Source organism: Aulostomus chinensis, chromosome 5 (genome assembly GCF_037954235.1).
Source record: "Aulostomus chinensis isolate RoL2024-O1b breed Wild chromosome 5, RoL_Achi_v1.0, whole genome shotgun sequence".
In the NCBI taxonomy this organism is placed as follows: domain Eukaryota; kingdom Metazoa; phylum Chordata; class Actinopteri; order Syngnathiformes; family Aulostomidae; genus Aulostomus; species Aulostomus chinensis.
Window position 1 is genome coordinate 7,900,598 of NC_141324.1, and position 21,259 is coordinate 7,921,856.

The following is a 21,259-nucleotide window of genomic DNA, read 5'->3' on the forward strand; positions in this document are numbered from 1 at the left end:
GTGAGAGATGTCTGAGCTGAGCAGAGCTCAGGATGGAGCTGGAGGAATCCGTCAAGTGTGTGCTGCTCTGTTCCGTCATACCAATGTTTCCAAAGAAGGAATACAGGTGAGCAGGAAAATGGCGGCAGTAAAATTTATAGGTTTGAGGTCATAAAAGTAGCTTGACGCTGATAATAGCCCAGCAGGCTTAACTACAGCAAGACTGTGAGGATTTGTTTGGTTTGGGGCTACAGAGGTTGGCCATCAGACGGAAACCTAATAAGAGCATTTGCCTTCCCCTTGTATATCCATCTTTACAAACAGTAATTTCAACATACGTCACTTAGCCACTGATTTCACATTGATGATATATCATCTATGGAGAAAAAATGTTAGTGTTTTTTTAATGTCTTCCATCCATCCATCCATCCATCCATTTTCTACCGTTTATCCTGTTAAGGATCGCAGGGGTGGAGCCTATCCCAGCAGCCTTCAGGTGAGAGGAAGGGTTCACCCTGGACAGGTCACCAGTCCATGGCAGGGCCAACACATAGAGACAGACAACCATTGGCTCTCCCAGTCACACCTACAGTCAATTTAGAGTCTGGATTAACCTGGTCCCTCTTGATGTCTTTGGACTGTGGAGGAAGCTGGAGTACCAGAGAGAACCCAGCAGGAACAGGGAGAACATGCAAAGTACACACAGAAAAATCCAATGCCCGAGCCGGGGCTCAAATCCGGAACCTTCTTGCTGGGAGGCCACAGTGCTGACCACTGCTCCACCGTGCAGCCCTTTTTTAATGTCTTACAGCTGAGTAAAGTACCACACTTGTTACTGTATACCCAACTGTAAAACGCGTTTTTATATTTATAACAGAATACGTTGGTAGTCAAGTGGCAAGGACAAGGTCATCTCACACATATGTAGTATCTGTCCTGTCCTCATTAATGTGGTAACTTTGCTTCACCTTTGGGATATTTTTCTTTCAAATTTGAACTAGAGGTCGACCGATATGGGTTTTTCTAAAGCCGATGCCGATACCGATATTTAGAAGTCAGAGTCAGCCGATGGCCGACATGAGCTGCCCATTTTTTTTGGCCGATTTTCAGGGCCGATATGCTATGGTATTGTCCTTAATTGGCATGCTAAAATATCACACTAATAAGAGGACGCACAACACTTGTGTGTGTGTGTGTGTGTGTGTGTGTGTGTGTGTGTGATTGAGAGAGAGAGAGAGAGAGAGAGAGAGACCCTCGCTGCCTCGCTGTTACACAGTGACATTACTCGGAGATACGACACGAAATAAAAACTAAAGTAAAGCGTTTTCATGCTTTCTTTCTAATTAAACAAATTAACGCGTTAAAGTCAAGTTTTGGTCGAGAAAATAAGGGAAATTTTCCGATGCCGACCGGGGGGGGACGCGCGGCGCACGGCCCGCTACTTCTTATAATGCGCGTTGTTTGGGGGGGGGCTTTATTCATTATAATGAGGGGGCGGGCGGCGACCGAGGCAATTTTTCTGTTCATTACAAGGACCGCGGACTAGATACTCCGCCCTGGCTACTGCTGGTGGTAATTCTCGCAAGGCTAGTGACGGAATTCAGTTTGGAGAGGCACTAGAATGTTTTTATTTTTAATAATACGGGAGATTTACAGGAAAATACTAATACGGGAGGAGGGCGGGAAAGAAGGGTGAAATACGGTAGTTTCCCGGCCAAAACGGGAGACTTGACAGCTATGAGCGAGCAACGTTCATTTTGAGCAGAAAATGCTATTTGTTTTTACTTTCGCTAAATGAAGCAACAGATTACAACTTATAATGAGAGCAAATATATGACTTTAGGACATTGGAATATAAGAATTGAAGCCTTACCTGTTGGCCCTCTGGTTCTGAATGAACAGCGCTGCGCCGGGTCGTAAATAGCTGCCCGCAGATGTGCCTGACTGAAAATTGGCGCGACCAAATTAAATAATCGGCCGATGCCGATTTACTAAAAAATAGCAAAAATCGGCCGATTTAATGGGCCGGCCGATTGATCGGTGGACCATTAATTTGAACTCAAGAATGAACTGACAATTTTGTTTTTGTCATCAAAGGTCACTGTCACATCAAATAAGGACAAAATCTCTAGAAGGCGTTGAGTGGTCGGTGAAACTCCCTAACGACCACCCCTGAAACTCCCTGACACCTCACAACGACTGTCGTTTGGGGAGGCCAGGTGAGTCTCGGGAGGGTCGGTTCCACCACAATAGCACTGACCACTCCCACATAGGTTTATAAGCTGGAGTTTCCACACTCTTCACTAGAACTGAAGAAGCCTCTCGGATGAGAGGTGAAACGTCTTCAAGATAAACTTACGTCCAGTTGACCAGATTTTACTTCGCTTCGATCTACGATGACCTGGATGAATGAGAACCTACACAGACGCGTTGAGAAAATGTCTTCAAAAATAGTATAAATACACATATAAACATAACAGGCATACAAACATACAGTGATGTATGTAGTTGTGCTTTCTATTACTGTCCCTCTGCCATTTTCAATGAAGACGATGTCTCAACCATTGTACATGGTGTTCAAATTTAGTAGTGTATTGTGACATATTGTAGGGAAACAAACTTGAAAACAAGCTGGTTCGTATTGGTGTGTAGTCAAAGTGACACAATACACATACTTGAACCATTATGAAAAAAAAAAAGTCAAAAATTTTCCAAAAATTTGTCCAAAAAATGAGGACAATCAAGACACTCCTTGTCCATGTGAACTCTCAAAACTTGAAGTCAGTTTGGAAATACTTGCTCGTTTACCCATCTTTGACAATTGTTGTCATTTTGGGTCAAATTCAGAAGTCTTTGATGAAAACCCTCAGTTTATTTTGTATTTTCCAAGTACCTAAAGTGCATCAAAAAGGGATTTGAGCAAGGCTGTCTAAACAGCACATACAAATGAGAGAGTACAACTGTATGGTTGTGACTAAATGAAGAAAGAGCTGACAGTGTTCCTGCTTAACATATTTGAAAGGCCACCACGGTAACAACACTGGAGGGTGTTAATCTCGCAGTAATTGAAGGCTCTGTTGTGTCAGACAGCTTTTGCATACCAAGGGCCTGTGTCCACTGAACCATTTCATCCTGTGGCCTGGACACTTTACGAGGTTCTGCGATGGGAGTGCCACATTTTGACACACTGCGCCACCAATGTCAGCAGTATATCGAGGCACTGAACAGCTTAGCACCAGCGTCTTTTACCCAGGCATTCAATCACAGTGGAACAAGGGCTGGGCAAATACTGCAACTATCACATTCACATATAAGAGTGCCTTTGGCTGCCAACTGAACTCCCCAAAACACTTCCACACCCACACAATCTTATGAATTCGTGGGTCTGTCTTCTCTCCCTGTGAATTTCAGGATCTATTTCATCCACACCAAAGACCAGGGTAGCCTACCTTGTGCCAGCATTTTTACTTATGCAGAGATTGTGTTTCATAGCAACCAAAGTGTCTCAAGTGGAAAAAAAAATGCTGCACTTTCTTGAATTCCCAGCTCCTCACTACGAAAAACTCATTAATGGACACAGCTCCTAAGGGGCAGGGGTGGGATTCACAAGGCCCCATGCTTGCCTAAAGGAAGGGAATAATTTGAAGGTGACTCACTAAGGGGCAATGAGAAAGTTGGTGTATACTCTCCTACTGCAAGAAATGAGGACATAAGCTGAGGCTTAAACTCTCATTGTTTATTGGCAAGTTTTTATACAAACATTGTAGTACCGGAAAAGACAGTTGTGTGTGTAACTTCAAGTTCTATGAGTAGAGGTACAGCCCTCTGGCATGGTGGTAGCTCCGTTGTGCTGTAGAGCACACGAAGGAGAAATTTGCATATATCATGTCCATTCGGGTAATTTAATGTTACAACCCCTGCATGGGCTAATGCCTGGGGCTTGAACTGTTACTTCTATACTGTTAGCAGGCTGTGATAGGGCCATGTACAGCAGCCTGGCCCTGTATAGCCCCTTTGACATTGCACCAAAAACGTGGGTCAACACGGGTTTTTGGGCACTTTGAAAGGGTCGACTCTTCATTTCAACCCGCATCGACCGACTCGCCAAGTGACCCGGGTGTTTAGCGGCTCGGCTCACCTGCAGTGTGAAAAAGGCAACCCGGGTCGTCTCAAGTTTCATGCGACCTTCCTGTCGCATCCTGATTTTGTCACTGTGCCGCCTGTCAGGCTTCACCTGTAGCTTCTTCGGCTCCCTTCCAGACGAGCCAAAAACTCGATCCTCCTTTGCTGCTTTAGCGCTCAGACATTTTCCAATCTGCACCGAGTTTGTATGCTTTGAAAAAGAGACAACATTGCAATGCACGCAACGACAACGCTAACGTTCGACTCGACGATGTCCACGTTGTCGCTTGTTTACTGTACCTCTCAGTGTTTCAGCACACGTTTATGTGTAATGATGACGTTGTCAGCGCGATGACGTATGAGAGAGAAAAAAGCAGGCAGCCCTCACAGCAGGAGTTCAGACCCGGGTCTTCTGGAAGCTTGAACGCGCCCTAATGCCGAGCAAACGCGGGTCCAAAAACCCACATTGACGCGCGTTTTTCAGTGTGAAAAGGGTATATGTGATGGCTGAGGTGTTAACTTGAATTCAAACACAAAGTCAGACACACACTACCAACCATTGTTGGTAAGCCATGCTGGCATGGCCAACTTTAACAATTACCATTTTAAATATAAACAAACTAACCTGAATGGTCAATTCTTACAGATGAAGGTTTGAGAAGAGTGCTGCAGTCTGTCACAATGTTGTGGGTTGTAAACAGTTTTTTTTTTTTAATGACTGTATAAATACACAAATGCCACTGGTATCTGAGGCCTATCCAAAACAACCACCTGATATCGTCCAAGGTAGTTTTTAGGAAGATGTTTTTATATAGCTCCTGTAAATATTGCTCCACCCCACTTTGTATTTCAGACGTTACTTGACAAGATGGACTGGCGCTAGTTTCTTCAGGTGATCATATTCCCTTTGAAGTCTGTTTTTTATCATAGATTAAAAAGTGAGGGCCTTTTTTAATCACGTTTTGCAGGTAATTCTGCCTCTGGAACTGCAGAGTCTGAATCTGTGATTACAGAAACCTTCTGCTCTTTACCCAATACTATTTAATAATAATATACCTATTATAAGTGGTTACATGTATTAATTTATATTTTCGCTGTTGATCTGCTCTGTAACTGCAGCATTTATTACATGTCTGTATGTCCTGGAAGAGGGATTCCATGTTACTATATTTTCCTTCCTGGAATCAAGAGTCTAAGGAAAGTGGACGTTGCACGGAGTGCCAGTTGCAAAGCCCCCTTGGGCAAAATGCAGTTTGTGATCCTGGGCTAAATAAATTAAATCTGATGTGATTTGAATATCACACGTTAGCTTGTCAAGACCAAAATAATTTCACAACATCACACAAAACGAAACCTCTGGCATCTGAATTTTGTCTCTCTCTGAAACTGAAAAAAAAGGATTCAAAAGGTTGCAACTCTGTTTTTGAAGGCTTGAAAGGTAAGGAAAGTTTGTGTGACTTTGAAAAAAAAAACCCTGAATGCTTGAATTAAGTTTTAGCTGGCACAGTGGTGCAGTGGTCAGCACTGTTGCCTCACAGCAAGAAGGTTCCAGGTTCGAGCCCCGGCTGGAGCACAGGGTCTTTCTGTGTGAGTCTCCATGTTCTCCCTGTTCCTGCTGGGTTCTCTCTGGTACTCCAGCTTCCTCCACAGTCCAAAGACATCAAGAGGGGACCAGGTTAATCCAGACTCTAAATTGACCGTAGGTGTGGCTGTGAACTTAATGGCTGTCCGTCGAGATGTGTTGGCCCTGCCATGGACCTGTGACCCCGCCTCTCACCTGAAGGCAGCTGGGATAGGCTCCACCCCCCCCCCCCACCAGCCTTAACAGGATAAGCACTAGAAAATAGATGGATGGATGGATAGAATAAAGTTTTTCATTAAAAATGTATTTTTTTTGCAGGTGTCCATTTTTCAGGGAAAAGGTCTTGAAACATTTTCAGAAAGGGTGACTCTTTATTTTGGATACATTTTTTTCCAACTATCTTTCTGAGCTGAGAGTCACACATGGAACCTTAGAGTTGGAGCTTTCAAAGTTGTTGTTTTTTCTGGTGATTATTGGCAGGATTCTCTCACAGTGAAGTTGGAAACTCCAAGGCAGGCGGGCAGAAAAATAAACACCAGGGTGTTGGAGGTGGGACGAGTTCACTCTGGATTTATTGTTTGCTCTCTGTTGTTGAAGTACAGTCCAATCATGATATGTGTGTGTGTGTGTGGGGGGGGGGGGGGGTATGGGCAGGATACTCTGCCAAACACTGACAAGCAAGAACTGCCTTATTGCTGAAACATGTGTACCTAGCTTAACAAGAGTTCTTGTTGTGCAAATAATACAACTTTAATTGCTTCAACAACAGTAGTTAATCTGCCAGCTCCAAAAAAACTTGTTATTTTCGCTGGTACATCATTATGCTTTTAGTTTTGCTCTAATGACACGAACCCACAACTAATTATTTGGTAAGGTTAAGAATTCATTCATTCATTCATCATCTTCCACTTATTCCTTACTATTAAGGGTCGCGGGGGGGCTGGAGCCTATCCAAGCGTCTACGGGCGAGAGGCGGGGTTCACCCTGGACGGGTCACCAGTCCATCGCAGGGCCAACATACAGAGACAGACAACCATTCACACTCACATTCATACCTACGGTCAATTTAGAGTATCAGTCAGCCTCGTCCCTAAATTGATGTCTTTGGACTGTGGGAGGAAGCTGGAGTACCAGAGAGAACCCACGCAGACACGGGGAGAACATGGAGACTCACACAGAAAGACCCCGTGCTCCAGCCGGGACTCGAACCGGAACCTTCTTGCTGTGAGGCCACAGTGCTGACCACTGCACCACCGTGCAGCCCAAGGTTAATAATGTTAACTAGAAATATAAATGTGGTGTCTTGGACTTGACATCTATGTAATACCACCAGGCCGCTAGAGGGCACCCCTACCATACTACTCGTTAGAATTTACAGTAGAACTGCCGAGTGCTAGACCAGTTCTGACTAGCCTACAGTCAATACCCATACAATAATGTTCCATGCTGCCAGACTTTATCAAAGAAAATAAACTTTGATTATTGCATGCTCAGTTCATCCACATCAACATTTACTGCCGACGAGTTCAGATGGAGAACATAAATAGGACATTTACAGATGGTCTTGTGGCCAGACGGGAAGTTTGAGAGGACGAGTAGCAAAGGAGGTTTGTTGGTTAACGTCGGAAGCTAGAGGAAGGGAACAGTAGCTTAGCTGAGAGAAAGCATGGCTACCAGAATGAGTGTCACGCTGGTAGAGTTTGACGTGCAAAATCAGATGTGGGAAGAGTATTTTAGAATACTAGATCAAGACAAGAACGCGCAAGATTTGCAACATCCAAAGGGGATGGAGAAATGCATGTATATACAAAAAAAAAATCATACAGGAAACCCAGACTTCCAAAGAGACTTTTAATAAAGAGTATTATAGATCTAAGCCAACCAGACATACAGCAGCAGAATGTAGGTTTAAGCAGGAGAAATGTCATGTGTGTGCCAGAATTGGGCATATTCCCATAGCCTGCTGTAATAAGCATAGACATAATCAGAGTAGCAAAGAGTTTACTGGTAAGAAAGAAAAGATGCAGATCTCGCGCCATTCTCATAAAGTCAGTGCTTAATTTGTAAATCATAAGGTACCGGAACGCAAAGTACATATGACACCCCAGCGGTGACGAGATGGACTCAGGTCCCGGAACGCACAGAAAAACAACATGTAAAAACATTGCTTCATTTGTAAGTCATAAGGTGCCAGAACGCGAAGTACATAGGACAGCTCAGCGGTGAGAGAGGGGCACAGGTCCTGGAACGTACACAGAAAACAACATACAAATGCCCACTTGCCATGATGTGGGACTTACAAGCCTCCATTTCAAATAATATCAATGTTATGATGATAATTCACAGTTATTTAGCCTCCTCCTAAGGAGCGCATCACCACAGGTGAATGCCCACATCACCACAGGTGGGACTTAGAGTCTACAGTCAGCAATTCATTCCTCAACAGGTCCAACTTGTAAAACAAACAAAAAAGAGCTCACAATAAATCACACAAATCCTCCATTATTATTATTACGGTATTTAAAGATTGGCACGGCGGCCTATTATTAGACGGTATGCTCACCATTTAGTTGTCCAAGACACCCCACATCACGTTAGCTAGCTGGAGGTGAACCAGGCTAGCTGGAGGTGAACCAGGCTCGCTGTGGCGGTGCTCGCCTCCTGCTGCAGCCGATTTTGATCGTCAACATGACCGCTGCAGCTGCCCTCGTCACCGCTTGTGGAGGCTTTTCTGACTCATTTTAAGCGTCATGCGACTCTTCCTTCTTTTTGAAAAAACAGCAAATTTAACTGTCTTTTTGACATGTTGGCGTTGAAATAGTAACTGTTTATTTCCTCTCTGCTTGCTCCTCCAATTTCGAAAGGTTGTTTCTTTGTGTCAGGGGGCGTGGTTTGTTGGCATCAGTGCATCAACAGATCGCCGACTCTTTCAAATTACGTTGAATCTTAATAAACAACATGAAATTCTAAGGATTTGGTCTGTACATTTATCTATGCACATTATTGTTGTATTTTAAACATTTTTAAATCGTTTTCACATTTTCTTTTAATACAAGAGGTACCGGATCTGCCCAAATAATAACCGAGGTACCGAATCTGCCCAAATAAGTACCGAAACACAGGGAAGCCAAAATTCAGAGGTGCCGGATCTTGTTCCGGCAGGATCCGGCTCAAATTAACCCCTGCATAAAGTACAGGAGAACCAGAGTCAGTGTAGTGATAGCTCAGAAGAAGACAAATATACAGACCTATGACTTTAAGGTTAGGAAAGATGAGTGAAATGCATTTGAGAAAGGTAAACTCTTATTTGGTGAATATGAAAGTAAATGTTAGAGAGGTTAGCTTGAAATAGATACAGAATGCAGTCACACAGTAGTTAATGTACACACCTTCCAGAGTACATGTAAAGAGAATACGAGTCATCTCTTGAGCCAACAAAGATAAAGTAAGAGACTTATACAGGCAACCCTGTTTAAGTGATAGGGGCAGCACAGGTGAAGGTAGTGTACCTGCAGCAAAGACAGAAGCTACTGCTCATAGAAGTGAAAGGAAAGGGTCCCAACCTTCTGGGTAGAGGCTGGTTGGAGGGGATACAGCTCAAATGGAAGTTAATGAAGAGCAGCCACACAGCAAGAGAGCTGAGGCACATGAAAGTGACAGAGAACGCCCCACAGACAGAAAAGAAGACAAGACTGCAGCAAGTGTCAGGAAAAATGAAGAGGTTATCAAAGATGAACTTGCTACTTTGAAAGGTGCTAAAGTCTCCATTCATGTGAAAGCTAACGCTGCGCCACGATTCTTCTGCCAACAGTTTTCCTCTATGCTACGCGCACAAAGGTAGACGAAGAAATAGACAGACTGATGAAAGAGGACACTTCAGTAAAGTAACTCAGACTGGGCAATGCCAGTGGTCCCCGTTCTAAAGTCAGGGGGAACCGTCAGACTGTGTGGAGACTACATGCTTACCCTAAACACGGTCTACTCATTTGAACAGTATCCAAATCCTTGAGGGGGAGACCTCTTCACAGCACTATCGGGGGTAAATAGTTCTCTAAATTAGATATGAGTCTTCTTTATCAACAAATACCCATGGACGAGGAATCCAAGAAGTACTTGACAGTGAATAAGCACCATGGGTTGTTCACATACAGTAGACTGCCTTTTGGGAGGGCGTCTGCACCAGCCATTTTCCAAAGGACAACGGAGAGTCTGGTACGGGGATCCCTCTCTTAGCGGTATGTCTAGATGACATCTTACTCAGTGGCGCCGACGACGGAGATCATCTGAGAAATCTGGACTCTGTGCTGGCAAGGTTGAGTGAGGCCGGGTTTCATTTGAGGAGAAGTAAATGCACCTTCATGCAAGAGGAAGTTGAGTATCTGGGGCACAGTCAAGACAAAAGCGAAAACCATAATGGAAGATCCATTCCCCACAAACTTCACTCAACTCAAGTTGCATTTAGGTTTACTAAAAAACTTGAATAATTCCTCCTAAACCTGGCAACCCTGCTCACCACTCTACACAAACGTTTGAGACAAAAAGAGGAAGCTTTGTTTTAGAAATCAAAGGACTTTCTCAACTCAGCAGCAGTGCAGACTGCAATGTGGTTCTGTCCTGTGGTGCCTTGCTTTACGGCATGGGTGCTGTGCTATCCCAGCAGATGGAGGATGGAAGTGAGTGACCCCTGGGGTTCATGTCTTGCACACTTTACCGAGCGGGAAAAGGGATACTCACAACTCATCAAAAAAGGGCTTAGCTGTTATCTTCTGCATCCAGAAGTTCTGTAAGTACTTGTATGAAAGAGCTTTCACCATCTACACAGCTCATGAACCGCTTATCTATCTGTTCAATGTGAAGAAGCCTATCCCACAACTGGGGTCACCGAGAGTACAAAGATGGGCTGTGCACCTGAGTGCGTATGCATATAAAATGCTCTACAGGCCATGAAAACAACATGGCAACATTCAGCAGACTGCCAGTGCCGGAGACGGGACAGGAGAGTGACACCATAGGACAAGTGTTAACGATGGATCTACTCAATGACACACTCCTAGACACAAACCAAATCAAGCGCTGGACAGATAAGATGTCACATTGTCACAAGTTGAGACTGAAAGGATGGCCTCCCAAGACAGAGACTCACCTGAAACCGTTTCATCAGAGGAGAAGGGAGTTTGAATGTGAGCGATGGTTGAGTGCTCTGGGGAGCTCGAGTGCCGTACTGAAGACATTACAGCAGACACACGACGGGATGATGAGAATGAAGGGGCTTGCAAATTTTTCTACTGATTGTGGATGCCCATTCAAAGTGGATGGATGTCTACTTTGTGAAATCAGTCATATCCATCCATCCATCCATCCATCCATCCATTTTCTTCTCTAAATTGACCGTAGGTGTGACTGTGAGTGTGAATGGTTGTCTGTCTCTATGTTGGTCCTGTGATGGACTGGCGACCTGTCCAGGGTGAACCCCGCCTCACTCCTGAAGCCGCTGGGATAGGCTCCAGGCCCCCCACGACCCTTAACAGGATAAGCAGAAGAAAATGGATGGATGGATGGAAGCTGTTTCATAAGTGCAGAGTTTGAGTCTTTCATGAAACATCATAGGACATCTGCGCCTTTCCACCCTTCCTCGAACAGACAAGTAGAGAGGGCAGTGCAAACCTTCAAGGGGGGATGAAGAAGATCAAAGGAGACACACAGCAGACCCGCCTGTCCAGATTCCTGTTCAGTTATTGCATCACATTGCACGGGACCACCAGCTTGCCACCTGCAGAACTGATAATGTCATGCCGACTCACATCCACACTCTACCTCCTCACACCGACACTGACGACATCTGCCTTCTTTCTGACCACGTGGAAGAAGCACAGGAGCTCCTGAGCAGAATGGAGTCATAGTGTGCCAAGGTTGGCCTTTGGCTAAATGCCAAGAAAACAGAGGTTATCACCTTTTCAGCCCATCGGAACATCCACCTCTCTCAACAACAGGGGTCAAGGACTTCAACCTGGGCTCAAGGGTCAACTCAACTGAGCAAGATCTTAAAGTGAGGAAAGAACTTGCAAGGAGAGCCCTGAATGGCTTTATACTATTGGTTAGAAATTACAGTACAACTGCAGAGTGCGAGACCAGTTCATTCTAGCCTACAGTTGACACCCATGTAATAATATTACATCATGCCAGACTGTATGAAGAAAAGTAAACTTTGATTACTACATGCTTCGTTCATCCACACAAGATATAAAGGAGGCCCTGCAGGAAGATAAATTATTAAATAGTTTACCATCATCCAACCCTAAAAAAATAGAACACAGACTTTCTCAGACTGTTCTTAAAACACCCACAGAAAGCACAATAGTTAACATTCTCCCACAAGCACAGACACAAGCTGCCAGCTAAAATGTTTGCTAGCTACCACGGTGAACAGTTCTACTAACCAGCCAGGTAGGTGAGTACAGCCATTACAGCTACAAGTCAGTGCAAAATATACATTAAATAATACTCACTGTTGAAACTGGAATACCCACTTCTTGGACCATCTAGTAGTCCAATCGACTCAAAGGAAAGAGAAGTGTGAAGGAACAAAAAAAACCTAAAAATAAAACCTGTCACTCATTCTGATTTGTACATAATTTATTTTCGATTGAATTGTGAAGAATTTAGAGCCCGACTCTAAATTCGGAATAATTCAATTGAAACTGAATAATAAATAAAAATTAATTTAATCTAAGTTGGTGATTTATTAAAAAAATTAACCCTGTCACACTGATGAGAAAAGTCAAACAACTGCAGACAACAACTGCGGACATCACTCCTGTGCTTGTCAGTCACTGGGACAGTAGTCTGTCAATCAACCCCCCCACCCCCAAATACAATTCTACGATTCTACAATTTCAGTTAGCAGATGCTTTTGTCCAAAGCGACGTACAACACAAGCAAGAATTCAGACATACAACATGTGATTGGGCTGTATTTCATCATAGATGAAACAGCAGGTCCAGACCAGAGTATTTCCACCTGCAGCACTCCAGGGTTTTTGTTTTCAGGCCGTCTGCTATGGAGTTTAAACCAAACTGCAAGATAAGGCTGCCAATAATCATGTGACTCCCAAGCTCCAACCGTGTGGATGAATCGCTGAAAAGATGGTGTGGCGGTGATGCAAACACTGCAAATAAAGATTCAAAACAATTCAAAACTAAAGTTTCTAAGTTTTTAAACTTTTTCCTCAAATAAGTGGATACCCAGGACACCAAAACAGAGGGAGGACAGTTGCAATGAGTGAAAACAACAAAAAACTGTGGGACGCAAACAGGTGCTGGACAAAAACCAAACTGTAAATTGAGACAAAATAGTTTGTCCGCACACTTGCACCCGTTCCGGTTTTTAATAATAGGTCATCAAAGTTAATGTTTTGAGCAACCGCTCTTCATCAGAGTTGAAAACCACATAGACTGTTGCCACATTTGAAAGGTACAAGGGGTCATGTGACAAATCCATCAGAGCTTTGAAAATACTGTATATACAGAGATGAACAAATATTCACCAGTGCATGGGCTTTGTAACCTGGTCCCGTGCTGCTCAGCAGGACAGCACTGGCTCACATCAGCTCACGACCAGCCTGCCACTGTTGACACAGAGACTCAAATGGCTTCAGCATGTGACGGTGCTACTCACACCAGCGAAGTGATGTACACACAGAAGAACAAACACTTTCCTGTAAATACAGATGGATAAATGTGTGAGCTCACTAACATGCAAAAAATGACTGCAAACTTCACACATGCTCTCATATGACGCTCAGATAACAATGTATGGGCACATGGCATCCACTTAAATGAGCAGAATATATGCATGTGTGAACCATGATTGTTTACATACACTGAGATGAAACATTCATCAGAGCATATGGTGTGAGTGTGTGTGTGTGTGTGTGTGTGTGTGTGTGTGTGTGTGTGTGTGTGTGTGTGTGTGTTACCGTGTGGAAAGAAAGATGAGTGACTGAATGGGAACCCAGCAGCCAGTCTGGTGAGATATCAGGTGATGAGATGAGGGAATTACACGCTTCTCATCACCTCTCTGGTTATTGTCAGAAAAGCCTGATCTCAAACAAATCTCCAGGTCTGCTTTCTTTCATCTCTGCTACATCACTAAGATCAGACACATCCTGTCTCAAAAAGTTGCGGAAAAACGAATCCATACTTTTGTCACTTCCAGGCTGAATCGCAGCAACTCCCTCCAATCAGGCTGTACTAATAAGTCCCTAAAGACTCTCCAGCTGGTCCAGAACGCTGCTGCCCGCGTGTTGACTAGAACTGATAGAGACCATGTCTCTCTTGTACTGGCTTCTCTTCATTGGCTCCCGGTTAAATTCAGAATAAAACTAAAATTCTTCTTCTAACATACAAAGTCCTCAACAATCAGGCACCTTCATATCTGACAGAGTCAGAGCCTTCAGCTATCAGGCTCCCTTTCTGTGGTCTCCCATCTCCCAGTTCCGAACCCGGAGCCTTCTTGCTGCAAGGCGACAGTGCCAACCACAGCACCACCGTACCGCCCCTCCTGTATGTGTTAGACCTAAATCCTACTCATTTGTGTTACTAACTCGTCTTCTACTCCGGAGCCTTCAGGCTCCCCTCATCCCAGATCCTGGGTGCTGCTGGAGGAGGCTACACACCTGAAGAGGCTCAAGCTGCCACCCTCAGCTCCACCTGCTCACGTCCCCGTCTGTCCATCAGTCTCTTCCCTTTCTCTCTCTCTTTATCTCTGTCCCTCTCTTTCCTTCTGCATATCTGTCTTCCTCCATTATCTGTCTTTGTCTCTGCCCTGCTCTCCTGCTCTCTTTCCCCCCAACCGGTCAAAGCAGAAGGCCGTCCCCATTGAGCCTGGATCTGCTCCACCTTCCTGCCTGTTAAAAGGAAGGTTTTCGTCGCTGCTGTTGCAGGATGTGCTTGCTGATGGAGAATTGTTGGTGTAGATTCATTGAAGGAGTGTGGGACTAGACCTGCTCTACTTGTAAAGTGTCATGAGAGAACTTCTGTTGTGATTTGGCGCCGTACAAATAAAGTTGACTTGACTTGACCTGTTAGACAGTTCTGTGAACGTTCTCCCAGGCCTAATATGCTGTTTACATGCTAGAGAAAGAGAGCAGTAATTAATAAGCACTTGCATAAGTGCTGATCGTACTCATTAGGAAGTCTCCAGATCAGTCCTCTCATACATCCCAAGGTGAGCAGGTTGAAATGATGTCATCTGCAAAAAACCTGCATATTCAGACTTCATTACCACAGCCACATAGCTGCTGCTGCTGCTTCTGCTGGGATCCATGAATGTAGTCATGATAGTCAGCACAACAGTCTCAGCCTGGAGAAACACCAAGACTCTGCTGCCATCTGCTGCTCAAACACCATAACAGCTTCAAGAGGTGCATGGGATGTCCACCACTGAGATAATGTGATTGAGCATTTTAAATGTAAATTAAGTCATTTAAGAATGGACTTTTTTCTTATCCGAGCACATTTTTCTGCCTTAATGAATTTTCTTTTTCATTTAATTTTATATCACCGTTCATAATACAATTAGGTAACATTTTACTATGAGGGTATAGTAATAATAATAGTTACATGTTGATACATGTTCCCCGTGTTAAAATAAGAGTCACAAAGAGCATTGGTGATTTGTTTAGAATGCTAAAATAATGCTTATTGAGCACTGTTGTCTATAACTAAGCATTTCCTAACGGTGACCATCCCCAGCAGACAGCTGCTGACTGTTTTTCCGACCTAAATCTCTTTACTTTCAAGGGATGTTCCATGAATTTAGTATTGTGCTTCCATCATGTTGGCGGAATCACCAGATTTTTGTTCTCTCAAAATGAGGGCAACAAATCTAGTCTGACTTTGGTCCCCAAGATGAATCCAACCCTGGATAGTAACACAATGCATCATTGCGCCCAACTTTGTTTCACTCTTTGTGTTTGGCATACGTCACATTTCAACATCTCCAGTTTGTTTCATCATCACTGTGGTAATGTTAACAATATTTGCGCTATATTCAACTGTGAATTTGTTTCTTGTTTATATTCTATATATTTTCAGATTTTTTTATTACATTTTTTAGATTTATACATTTTTAATATTCTGCTGTAACATGGCATACGCACAGTTGCAGCCCACCCAACTGCACTACTGCTGTTGTCCCAGCACACAGTATATTTGCAGGCAAAAATTAATTCATGAAACAAAGTATGGCCCCCTCCAGAACAGTCAGTGCTGGTTTGCACCCTTAAACCTGGTTGCAATCAATGTCACCTCCCAAAGAAGTTGGTGAGAAGCGTCACAGACAAAAATCCCCCACCGTGGGGTTGATAAAGATCTTATCCTCTCACCTGGGGTAATTTTTAGAGATTTGACCTGCCTGGTTAAATAAATAAGAAAAAATTACTACTTGCTTGTGTAAAGTTAATTTTATTTATTTATGATTCACTGAAGCATTTTTAGAAAATAGACTCATTTTCATTCCTGCAAAATCAGATTAAAACTATAAGAGATCCACTAAGTGACTTAAATACTCTCAGGACTGCTAAGTGCGTGACAACACATTTGTCAATCATCAACATCAGCATACAAGTAAAAGCATACAGTCATCAAATGATATTCAATCACAAATAAAAACATGGTTGTTTACCAGTAGATGTACCACAATGGTTAGTGCAGATTTTTATTCACTATGTACACTTCGCTGTGTTCGAATAAATACAGTACAAACTCACTTCCAGTAATCAGATTGTCAGCAAAACATAAAGAGGGGACGAGAGATGGGGTCCTTTCAAATTATTTTGCACCAATGCATAAAACAAAGACATTGTACTATTGTGTATTTATAGGACAGGTGCTTTGTGAATTGCAGGCACCCCTTATGCCTGAGAAAAAAACCCCAAAGCAAATGCCTTCATTTTAAAAGCATACAGTACATGCATCTTCAGAAACAAATGTTTATATGAATGAACACAAAAAATAAGCTGCTCTTGGGTCTTCGTCAGTGCACACACTTTTAAAAGCTTGTCTCACTCCAGTCCTCATAGTTCCAGTCTTTTCTTCTTAGGAAACCTCCTCTGGTTTGCTGGTACTGTCATAAAGCGTCTTCGTTACCAAGGTGGGGACTTCCATGACCTACATAAGCACATACAGTGTCAGTGCAAGGAGTAATTCAGCACATTCATTTTTTTGTCACATTCAAATTACTCTCATCCAGCTACCAAGCAGCACAGGCAGTCTAGCATCCATCCTGTTGAGCACACTGGGTTAGTGGGTTAGCATTTAGCAGTTAGTCAACTTGCTGGATGTATTTGGCATAAAGTCTATCGTTGTAGGAGTAAAGCTTCACTATATATTAATCTTAGATTAACAATAGATCAAAAGCTGTGTGTCATATAGCCACATGATACCAGACAATGGTGACTTGACAGAGTGGTATAGGAATAACTTTGAAATTAACTAGTATTGTTTTCTAGCTCCTTATGCTAGCATTGATTGTATTGTAGAACATCCGATTCACTTGTCACAAAGTCAAGGAGAGTTTTGAGATGTTTTCAAACAGTTCAAAAATTGCAGTTGTTGCTAAATGAGGCCACAAACATCACCACGCTGACAGTAGAAGAGGAGCAAAGGTCGCTGTGGTGACGGCGTAGTCGTGCATCAGCAGTGTATTTCATTCATAGCATAATGTTAGCTTTGTACCTCTAAAAACTGCATTTACTCCCCCAAAAAACATAAGTAAAAATAATATAATAAGAATAATCATTTGTTAAGATTTTCTTGCAGAAAAAGAAGAGTTGTTTTTTTCAGCTTATTTTACTGCCTACCCGTGGCCAAGCATGTACACAAGTGATCCTGCAAAATGCAAACCGAAAAAACACCTCTCACACACACACACACACACACACACACACACACACACACACACACACACACACACACGGACGCTGTTCTGAATATCAATCTATAATCTGCGTTATTCTACGACCACCTCTGACATTTGCGCTTTCATCATTTGTGGAGTGACGGTGACTGAGCCCCCTGCAGCAGGTTCTGGATAGACAGTTCCATATTACAGAAGTAAGTGGTGATGGTTTTGCCATGTCATTAGTGCCCCCCTTGAATTCCACCACCTCAGGGTTTTCATTTTGAATACCAATCCGATCAGTGCGAAAAAGCGCTGGTGAGTCAGCAAGCCATGCCTGCGAGTTATCTCAATAAAGGAACATGCAATCAGCTCCAATTGAAGCGGGGTGATAAAAGGTCTTTCTATCAGCAGCGGCGGTACCGTTGTCATGTAGCAGCACACGATGATCTCTGGAAACCTGACAGATTCTCTTTTTATAGAAGATGTAAATATTTTAAAAAAAAAATAAAGATGATGTGTTTTTTAAATCACATAATATTATGAATATATTCTGACTTTATAATGTAGTTCATTCATGTGATACTTTACCTCACTCTGTTTTGGAGCTTTCAAGTACTCACAAATAGATGTCTTGAGCTCACAAAGACATTTTTCCTTCTGCATTCCTTCCTGGTGACTCCAAAATATAGAAAGAGCCAATTGTTTATATTTAACTTGTGACTAACGGCGAGAGATGAACGCATTTTGTTTTGTTTTGTTTTTAGTTGTTTATGGATTACTGAGCTTGTGGCTGTATAAAGAAGACATGGATCATACCAAACTATACACTTGAGAGTTTGGAAATTAATATTTTTGGGCAGTTTTGCTGTTGTTATCAGTCATAACCTTCGAGCTGAATTACGTAGATGGCTTTTTTTAGTTGACCAGAGTCACCAAGTGGAACGGAGGAGGGAAAAATCATTTGCATGAGCTCAGGACAACTGTTTGAGAGTAAGGCAAAATGAACTTTTTAGGTGAATGCTTGTTTTAATAATGCGTTACAGAAAAGATGAATGGAAGAACTTGGTGAGAGGTGAGGGTGGAGTGTTGCAGGGAAACACATTCTTCACTTTACAATAAGGGTCTCAAAGAGCATTCATAAATGGTCAGTTATGTTTAACTGAATCTTCTTCAACACATATATATATAACTAAGCATACCTGTTATTAATGTACCCTTATTTCAAAGCGCTACCAGACTTTGTATGACAATAAGCGACAAGCATTATGGAAGTATTTTTCGGCAGCGCACACATTAGCAGGAAGTGAAACAGATACATACACCCGGTCCCAACAGGGTAGTCCAGAGATCTGTTTCTGTGCTGGGGTAAACAGGGTTTGTTCACAGGGAATCTGCGATCTGAAGACCTCTCCAGATCGTAGAGTCTGTCCCGTTCCATGCCTGAGGGGAAACGGCACACACATGTAGTGGGGGGGGGGTATGGGAGGGTTGAAGGAAAGACACGTAACGCTGTACACAGCCAGCAAGCTCTCCTGGCTTGGAAGCACATCAAACTGACTCATGCTGCTGTCGTACTTGATCCAACACAAAACATGATTGAGGCGTTCTCATAAATTATGAACCAAAAAAAACAAGAGGCCTTCACAGTATAAAGTGTAAGCATGTATACTATGTACCGCAACCCCCCCCCCCCCCCACACACACACACACACCTCATATCATGTGATATCATGTACACCACCTGTATCAAAGGAGTTGGACTTCCTAGTGTGACGTGATGCTGCTGGAAATCCATTATGGTCTCCTTCCTCATCTGAAAAGTGGAGCAGTCGTCATCATCATCATCATCATCATCATACTCTTCATCTCATTCTGCCATGTTATGTTCCACATCAATGAAGTTAGCATTAGCAGGATTGAATTATCAAACAGAAAAAAGCAGCATCAAAAGAATATGTCGTTAACAGCATTTTTCCTGTTGGAGGACCAGTGCTCCATCTGCTAACACCAAGCATGAGAACACATGGTGCTAAACCCCACCACCTCATGACGACCACCACTGTACCCTGACTGATGGCAGGATCTGCTGAATCCACCCCAGCCTTGACAGGTACTGATGGGCTTTTCCTCTCAGGGTTCCCCTCCTCCTGATTACTGGGCTCAGTAGGAGACTCATGAGGTCCCCCTTCACGTGGACTGACAGGGGAGGTTTTTGGAGAGGCCTTGGTGCTATCGGGGGAGGTCTTGTCCTTTGAGATGTCCATACTGGGCTGAGGGTGGGACAGGATATTTAGTCATGTAACATAACTGAGACCACAACATGAACATTAGAGCTTTTACTTTCCTTTGCAAACAAACACACCTTGACTGGGAGAAGAGAACGCTGGCCCTCTGGCCCTTGTGCTCTCTGCTTCTGATCCTCTTCTGCCTCCATCCGTCCTGCCTCCTCTGGAATAACAGTCAAGATGAATTTATTGTTGAAAATTGAAATAATGTTCTGGCCATATAGGCTACTCTCAAAAAAGTGGAAATGAATGGATAGATAAAGTATAAAGGCAATGGAAAGTGTTTGCCTCCTTAAAAAGGAGATCCTCGGTTTGTATGAAGCTTGAGCTCAAGGTTTTTCTCTCTGCAACTCTCACTGTTACACAGCTCTTTAGGAACGACCAACCCTTAGCTTGAAATGAAAAGAAAAAAATAACGTAAATGGACTCAATTTTATATAGCGCTTTTCTACCTTAGCGGTACTCAAAGCGCTTTACAGTGTCATCTCATTCACCCGTTCACACACACATTCACACACTGATGGTGGAGGCTGCCATGCAAGGCGCCAACCTACTCATCAGGAGCAATTATGGGTTCAGTATCTTGCTCAAGGACACTTTGACATGGTCACCGGGGTCGAGGATCGAACCAGCGACCCTTTGGTTGCTGGACGGCCACTCTACCCCTGAGCCATGTCGCCCACAACGTAAAAACAGAATACTGAAAAGGTAAAAAGGTAGCTTAACTCAGTCTGCCAAAACAGAAATGTATACACACATATACACACACACACACACATATATATATATATACATATATATACAGTATATATATATATATACAGTATATATATATATATATACATATATATACAGTATATATATATATACAGTATATATATATATATATATATACATATATATACAGTATATATATATACAGTATATATATATATACAGTATATATATACAGTATATATACATATATACATATATACAGTATATATATACAGTATATATATACAGTATATATACATATATACATATATACATATATATACATATATATACATATACATATATACATATATATATATACACACATACATATATATATATATATACACATACATATATATATATATATATATACACATACATATATATATATACATATATACACATACATATATACACATACATATATATATATATATATACATACTGTATATATGAGCCGGGGTTAGAACCCGGAACCTCTTGCTGTAAGGTGACAGTGCTAACCACTGCACCACTGTGCCACCTGCAACAAATATCAATATTTTAAAAAAAAAAAGGTTGTTAAAGAAAGAACCCCTTTGACTTCAGTTTTCACAAGTTAACACGGAACAAAAAACAGATTTTACACTTC

The 21,259-nt window shown here is 42.6% G+C and overlaps 1 protein-coding gene across 4 annotated transcripts in view; it reads right to left on the bottom strand.

The window, feature by feature from the left end:
* Positions 1-16,170: 16,170 nt before the first annotated feature.
* carmil3 (capping protein regulator and myosin 1 linker 3) overlaps positions 16,171-21,259 on the bottom strand; it is a 102,745-nt gene continuing 97,656 nt past the window's right edge. For 2 of the 4 annotated variants that reach the window (XM_086202860.1, XM_086202859.1), the window contains exons 36-40: positions 19,947-20,032; positions 19,650-19,854; positions 19,326-19,397; positions 18,905-19,024; positions 16,171-16,851 (exon numbers count right to left, since the gene is read on the bottom strand). In XM_086202860.1, the coding sequence (XP_086058986.1) occupies positions 16,811-16,851; positions 18,905-19,024; positions 19,326-19,397; positions 19,650-19,854; positions 19,947-20,032 (524 nt within the window). In that variant the 3' untranslated portion in view covers positions 16,171-16,810. The remainder of the gene's footprint in view (positions 16,852-18,904; positions 19,025-19,325; positions 19,398-19,649; positions 19,855-19,946; positions 20,033-21,259) is intronic. The other 2 variants (XM_086202861.1, XM_086202862.1) reach the window with 2 other exon arrangements.